Source organism: Perca flavescens, chromosome 2, assembly GCF_004354835.1.
Source record: "Perca flavescens isolate YP-PL-M2 chromosome 2, PFLA_1.0, whole genome shotgun sequence".
Classification (NCBI taxonomy): Eukaryota; Metazoa; Chordata; class Actinopteri; order Perciformes; family Percidae; genus Perca; species Perca flavescens.
In genome coordinates this window covers 23,767,878-23,775,421 of record NC_041332.1, presented here as the reverse complement: position 1 = coordinate 23,775,421, position 7,544 = coordinate 23,767,878, and the positions used below count along the sequence as shown (strand labels likewise).

At 39.0% G+C, this 7,544-nt stretch overlaps 1 protein-coding gene across 2 annotated transcripts; it reads right to left on the bottom strand.

Annotated features, from left to right (window-relative positions):
• Positions 1–1,555: 1,555 nt before the first annotated feature.
• On the bottom strand, positions 1,556–5,152 carry rhoh (ras homolog family member H). Of its 2 annotated transcripts, XM_028602351.1 has the most exons (3): positions 5,027–5,152; positions 4,817–4,902; positions 1,556–3,713 (listed from the first exon to the last, which is right to left on the bottom strand). In XM_028602351.1, exon 3 carries the CDS (start codon positions 3,218–3,220, stop codon positions 2,633–2,635), a length of 588 nt encoding a protein of 195 aa, XP_028458152.1. In that variant the 5' UTR covers positions 3,221–3,713; positions 4,817–4,902; positions 5,027–5,152; the 3' UTR covers positions 1,556–2,632. The 2 variants fall into 2 exon arrangements, with proteins under 2 accessions (XP_028458152.1, XP_028458144.1); XM_028602343.1 differs by having other exon boundaries at positions 1,556–3,710; positions 4,817–5,152.
• Positions 5,153–7,544: the final 2,392 nt, after the last annotated feature.

Genomic DNA, 7,544 nt, shown 5'->3' with positions numbered 1-7,544 from the left:
ACACCACATTAGACAGAGAAATGTAGAGAAAGAGCGGGAAAGAAGCATGGGGGGGGAGGAACAGCTTTTCTGAGCTTTTTCCTGGTTCTTTGCTGTTCCTGGTCGTCTTTTTTTGTGCTTTTATTATCATTCAGCTACAATAAATCGTTTAACACAGCCTTCATTTTCTCATATCATCCTCTCACGTCCATATTCAAACCTCCGGACACACACATAGAGACCTACATATGTCACATTTAAGGACATAAATCTTATTCCGTACTTACTTATATACAAGACTACACTGGTATGTATTAGGTATAAAACTTGACTAGGAGAGATACAAAGATTTAAAGTCACACGTGGGATCTACTATCTTACGTCTCTATCTCTTCTCTATTGTGGGTCCGGCCAGGTGCGTTGTGTGTGTATGTTAGCTATGCATTGTCACACAGTCAAACAGCTATGTGTTGTTTTCATTGACTAAGCTGTCTCTCGCAATCTTTGTTACCTTTTCACTGAGATAATTCTATTTATTAAGTATGCAACTCTTCCGTTATTTTCATGTCTTGCCACTCAATTAAGCATTTATGAATACTGTATTAAAGACACACAGCGCGTATGTCTGACAGCATTGTTTGATGGCTTCGTAAACAAAATTGTATGACCTACTCATCATTCAACAAATACCCTTTGATAATCTGGTCAGAGTCAAAAATGTGATACCGCTCCAAAAAAATAAAATCGCAATTTAAATCATACATTGTAAAAATGTACAAATCACATTATTTGTATATGAATCTAATATAATGTGAATTCTAATACAGATTTCATACATAGGCTTGGTAAATGGTAGTGAAATACTCCATAGTGTATGTGTTTTGATATGACACATATGGGATATAAAAGATGTAATATAAGTATGTACATCACATATTTAATACTCTATGAAATCTGTCTGGAAGTGGCCAAAATAATATAAGCTACAAAACACCTACAAAGTGTATACATTATACAGATGTCTTCTTACTTGATGGTTTTATTTCTTAAGGTGCATAACAGTGACTAACGTTTCGATGTAAGATTACATCTTCATCAGAGTCCTAAATCATTATTATTATTATTATTAGAAATAAAACCATCAAGTAAGAAGACATCTGTGTTGCACCGGCAATTTTTTGCTATTTTATATTGTTGTGTCCTGCCTTGGTTGTACTGGATTGTTGTGGTCTGCAGAAGCGCAGAGAACTTCCCTTTTTTCTGTATACATTATACCTTTTATATGATTCTTATGGAGTTTATTTGAGTTCAGACAAAGTGTAAATCAAGAAAGGCAGAAAAGGGAACTTTCATAATAAATGCACACTTATATTCAAATCCAATGCAAACTCCCTCAAAAAGATAGAAAGAGAAACCAAGGGGAGATAACGCAGCCATCATTAGGGAAAATTACTATTTCAAACTCTTGTAGATTATTTCCCAGTGTTTTTTTACGTAATGGGTAAAATTGTATAGATATAAATTAAACAATACTGTGTCAATGTTATGAATGAAGTTTTAATTTATGGACAACAGGGATAGTTTGCAAGATACATAGTAGCAGGTCATGTCTTCAAATGTTTCTTATACGGTAGTTTTCTAAAACGAGGTATACAATTAAATTAAATAAAAATACAATTTAAAAAAAATCCACAGAAGCTGCCAATATGTGGCATATAGTTTCAATAAAAAGTGTAAACATTTCAGACAATGTTTATGTATCATGTCCCTTTTTTTATTGTAGAATTTAAAAAAAAGTTTCAATCCTCTTCAAATATTAAATTATTAAACAAACTTCTCAATTATATTTTGTTTATATAAAAACAAACTTTTAAAATATATGTTTTATGGTTTTTTTTCAATGATTGATGTGTGTTGACTGTCATGCATTAGTCAAATTTCATTTCAATGCAACTGATGTCTGTGTATACATTTCAAACAATAAAAACACAGGTATCTTATAAATAGATTTGAGAGCTATATAGCATATAAAATGCACGTATAACCGAGAGAAACATACAGCCTGCTTCGATCTATTGACGGTTTATTTCCTGTTCAAGTCTAATGAAATGTTATCCTCCCTGGTGAAATAATAGAGAATATTTAGAGCCCGATGCAACACAAATGTTGGGCTCTCTGAGCTAACACCCACATTTCCTTATTCTGAAGAGTTTAACTCAGCTGTGTCAATATCAAAGTTTCAAATGCTTTAATTAAAGTAAGCCTTTCATAGTAAAAGTTCTTCATGGAGTAATTCTGAAAGACAAAAATTCTCCAATGTCCCATCGAAAACACCTCCATGTGATGAGCTGTGGTTTAATTCACAAGCAGATCAGAAGAATCAAAGATTAACTCCTTTTCTTCACATCTCTCCCTGGATCACACAAAAGTAGAACTTTCACCAGTTTACATTTGATCAAAGTATTCCTTTTTTTTTAGTTTGAGTTTAGAGGAGTCTTTTGGGGCGGGCAGGACACACCGTTAGCGTAGGTATATACGGAGAAATACAGCTTTGGGTTCTAGTACCTCTACAGGCCCTTTCTGAGTTTGAACAGCGCACTTGAAAAAGGCCTCTCATGAAGGCTCAGGTGCCCACCAAGTCTAAGGTCAAAGGTCAAAAGACCTTGCACTGGTTAATGCTGAACATCCGTCTCCTGGCCTGTTTCCTGGCCTGGTTTACGGCCGTCCGGACTGCATGCTCAAACACCTGTTGCACGCCACGGTTGCTTAAGGAGGAGCACTCCAGGTAGCCTTTAGCGTGGACTTCATGAGCCACGCGTCTCCCCTCCACCGCTGAGATGCAGCTGGCCCGATGCACCCCCATCTCCCGCAGATCCGTCTGGGTGGCCACAACCAGCACTGGCACCTTGGGCAAGTTCTCTCGAATCTCAGCCATCCACTTATGCTGAATGCTGGCCAGCGAGTTAGGGTTGGCCACAGAGTAGCAGACGAGGACGACGTCAGCCTGCTGGTAGGATCTCGGTCGGATTTGTCTAAAGTTGTCATTGCCCGCAGTGTCCCACAGCCCCAAGCTGATCTGAACACCGTCCATATACACCTCCACCCCTGTGTTCTCAAACACTGTGGGCTTGTACGTGTCCGGGAAAGTCTCTGAGGTGAAGCGGACCAGCAGCGCCGTCTTGCCCACCGCACTGTCCCCGACCAGGACACACTTCACCGACATCTCTTCCAGGCCGTCCATAGTTGCCTCCGACAGTCTCACTCCTCTAGATTTTGGTGGTTCTATGGGAGAAAAAAAAAGTATTTCTCTGGAACTTGAAGAGGAACAGAGTTCACGAGGTAGTCAAAGTTGGCGATCACTCATCTGTGTGTGTTGTACTCCTGTGTTCAGGAAGTAGTTTTAATAGCAGGCGATTTGTAGCCCTTCCTTGTGGTATCTCCACGCCTAGAGATGCCAGTGGTCTTTCAGCTTGTTGAACTGACCTACAACGTCTCTCTTTTCAGAGTCCTTAACCGTCTCTCATATGGAGAAGTTTTTGTACAGTCAGCAGTTCTCCAGCAGTGAGCTTCATACACGCTTCACATAACGTCTTACTTAGTTCTTCAGGCCCTCTCGGCTTATCTCACTCCTGCTGGGTCTCTGCAGCGTGGTCAGGTGATGGTCCTTCTCTCTAATGATGGCCGTCATTCTGTCCAAACAGATCGAACCGCTCAGAGTTGAAGAGGGAAATCTACTGAGGAAGAGAGGATATGTTACAAACACAAGGTATCTGTAAGCACTCTATTGTCTTACTTTTAAAAGACAGAAACGTAATTGCTTTAGCAAATTGTTCATTTAACTGAAACCATGTTCCTCCAGACAGTGGACAGATTCTTCTCATACAACATGCGGCCTACTGTAGAAAATGACAGCAGCGTGGCTCTTAATAAAATGTTTTGCAAGACAATATGAAAGTAGTAAACTGCTGAGTAGTACTGCATGTGGCAGATGACATCCACTTTTCTTTTCGTAACAGACATTTTAAATTCACAAAGAGAGGTTGAAGTGTAAAGCATTACATATATAACAAAGTATACGGAAGTAAAGATTTGTGCTTGGGTGTGACCCAAAATTCACAGCTTGATCCTGAAGACTTTAACAGAGGCTCATTAACAATATGTTTGCTGTATTATCAGACACATACATATGACGGGTCTGTCTCCATTAACTCCAATGTATCTCCCTGATGAATCTCATGATCAACGAAATACTGCTGGTGGTTTCTTAGGACTTCTCTGACACATAACAATTGACAATTTGACAATTGTATTAAAGAGGCAGAAGTAATAAGTCATAACCTCAAAACCACCTGCCATGACACATACACATATATGGAAAGACCTCCATCACGTAAATGGGACACTTTAATCAGTGTTTTTTCCACAATTCAACTTTCAAAATTATCTCTCAAGAGGAAGTCTTAGTTTTATACTCTCAGTCTACTCTTGGAGCAAGAAGTAGGCTATTAAATTGATGAAGTAAGAAAACATGGATCAAACCCTCTTTCTTATTCCATGTAGGCTAACATACTTTTATTTTATTTTATATATATAATAAAATTGTATTTTACACATTCATAATTATATTTTTGTTCTAGTGAGAGAATAAGAACAAACCCTGAACATCTCAGATGTTTATTTTAAAGTTGTAATGTTGAAACGTTAAAAGTTTAGGTTTTTGCCAACATTATGGAGTCTTAATTACATTTCTAAATAGATAAGAATAGCATAGAATATCGTAGGATAGAAACCTCAGCAGGCTATCATTGTGTATCAAGACAAAGGAAAAGACTGTTACCTTTCTTGTCAGTCTTCTCAATCTTTAACGGGCGGATGCAGGCTGCCGCTTTTGAAGACTTCACAGCGCGGAGCAAAATCACAAAACTGCAAAAACGGTCTGTTATTAATTACAATCTGCCGATCCACATAGGCTTACAATAAAACGCCAATGCTAGAGTATGAATTGATTAGAGACGAAACAAGATACAGAGACGAAATATGTTGGCACCTGCCTGACAACGCCGAGGTTGGTAAGTAGAGGAGGGAAGTGAGAACGTATGAGAGAAAAGAAAAGTAAAACACATCCGCTAGTTGCAGTGGAGGTGCAACTCGTATGCTCGCCTCCCCCACAGCAGCTGTGTTCAAATGTGTTTTTTTTTCTTCTTATTTTGTGCATTTGTACCATTTCATCTGGCATTTCACAAAGCAGCAAAGCTTACAGCTGGCACACATAAAATAAACAGATTTGTTTAGGCCTAGGCTATTTGTTGCCGTGATCACACGACACACGTAGGCCTACGGGTGATTTAACGTTCCTGTGATTGATTTAATTGATAGACAGATAGATAGATATATAGATTGATAAGTTATTCATCCAAAAGGAAATTTTAGGCATCCAGTACCATAACACAACAAACATATACACACAAAAATACAATGTATTATGTATGTGATATATATACAGTGAGGAAAATAAATATTTGAAGACCCTGCTGTTTTGCAAGTTCTCCCGCTTAGAAATCATGGAGGGGTCTGAAATTGTCATAGTAGGTGCATGTCCACTGTGAGAGACAATCTTAAAAAAAAAATTTAAAAAAATAATCCAGAAATCACAATGTATGATTTTTTAACTATTTATTTGTATGATACAGCTGCAAATAAGTATTTGAACACCTGAGAAAATCAATGTTAATATTTGGTACAGTAGCCTTTGTTTGCAAGTACAGAGGTCAAACGTTTCCTGTAGTTTTTCCACCAGGTTTGCACACAGTGCAGGAGGGATTTTGACCCACTCCTCCACATAGATCTTCTCTAGATCAGTCAGGTTTCTGGGCTGTCGCTGAGAAACAGAGTTTGAGCTCCCTCCAAAGATTCTTTATTGGGTTTAGGTCTGGAGACTGGCTAGGCCACGCTAGAACCTTGATATGCTTCTTACAGAGCCACTCCTTGGTTATCCTGGTTGTGTGCTTCGGGTCATTGTCATGTTGGAAGACCCAGCCTCGACCCATCTTCAATGCTCTAACTGAGGGAAGGAGATTGTTCCCCAAAATCTCGCAATACATGGCCCCGGTCATCCTCTCTTTAATACAGTGCAGTCGCCCTGTCCCATGTGCAGAAAAACACCCCCAAAGCATGATGCTACCACCCCCATGCTTCACGGTAGGTATGGTGTTCTTGGGATGGTACTCATCATTCTTCTTCCTCCAAACACGGTTAGTGGAATTATGACCAAAAAGTTCTATTTTGGTCTCATCTGACCACATGACTTTCTCCCATGACTCCTCTGGATCTCCAAATGGTCATTGGCAAACTTAAGACGGGCCTTGACATGTGCTGGTTTAAGCAGGGGAACCTTCCGTGCCACGCATGATTTCAAACCATGACCTCTTAGTGTATTACCAACAGTAACCTTGGAAACGGTGGTCCCAGCTCTTTTCAAGTCATTGACCAACTCCTCCCGTGTAGTTCTGGGCTGATTTCTCACCTTTCTTAGGATCATTGAGACCCCACGAGGTGAGATCTTGCATGGAGCCCCAGTCCGAGGGAGATTGACAGTCATGCTTAGCTTCTTCCATTTTCTAATGATTGCTCAAACAGTGGACCTTTTTTCAACAAGCTGCTTGGCAATTTCCCCGTAGCCCTTTCCAGCCTTGTGGAGGTGTACAATTTTGTCTCTAGTGTCTTTGGACTGCTCTTTGGTCTTGGCCATGTTAGTAGTTGGATTCTTACTGATTGTATGGGGTGGACAGGTGTCTTTATGCAGCTAACGACCTCAAACAGGTGCATCTAATTTAGGATAATAAATGGAGTGGAGGTGGACATTTTAAAGGCAGACTAACAGGTCTTTGAGGGTCAGAATTCTAGCTCATAGACAGGTGTTCAAATATTTATTTGCAGCTGTATCATACAAATAAATAGTTAAAAAATCATATATTGTGATTTCTGAATATTTTTTTTTAGATTATGTCTCTCACAGTGGACATGCACCTACGATGACAATTTCAGACCCCTCCATGATTTCCAAGTGGGAGAAATTGCAAAATAGCAGGGTGTTCAAATACTTATTTTCCTCACTGTATATATATATTTCACATACATAAAACACTCACAGAAATGCAATGACCATGATAAGGTACTATGGTAGAGTGTGCGCAATGGTGGTAGTGCAAAAGTGAACAGTGCAGGGATTGAACAGTGCAATAGATTATTAAATATTAACTATGACTATGAAATATTAACTGTGGTAAACAAAAGACACATTGTAAACTCCGGTCTGTAATCAAAAGAAAACCACCTGCACCTCAAGATATGATGCTCTGTGACGTCATCTCTTATTGAATTGATAAAGGGGGACTCGCCGAATTTAAGGCAAGGCAAGCAAGGCAGCTTTATTTGTATAGCACATTTCAGCAACAAGGCAATTCAAAGTGCTTTACATGAAACATTACAAAACAGTTAGAAAACAATTAAAAACAATTTCAAAGCATTTAAACATCATAGTCTAATATTTTGGCTCCAGAGGGAGC

Coding starts and splice junctions, on each gene's coding strand:
- rhoh (XM_028602343.1), bottom strand. CDS start 3,220: ATGGACGGCCTGGAAGAGATGTCGGTGAAGTGTGTCCTGGTCGGGGAC.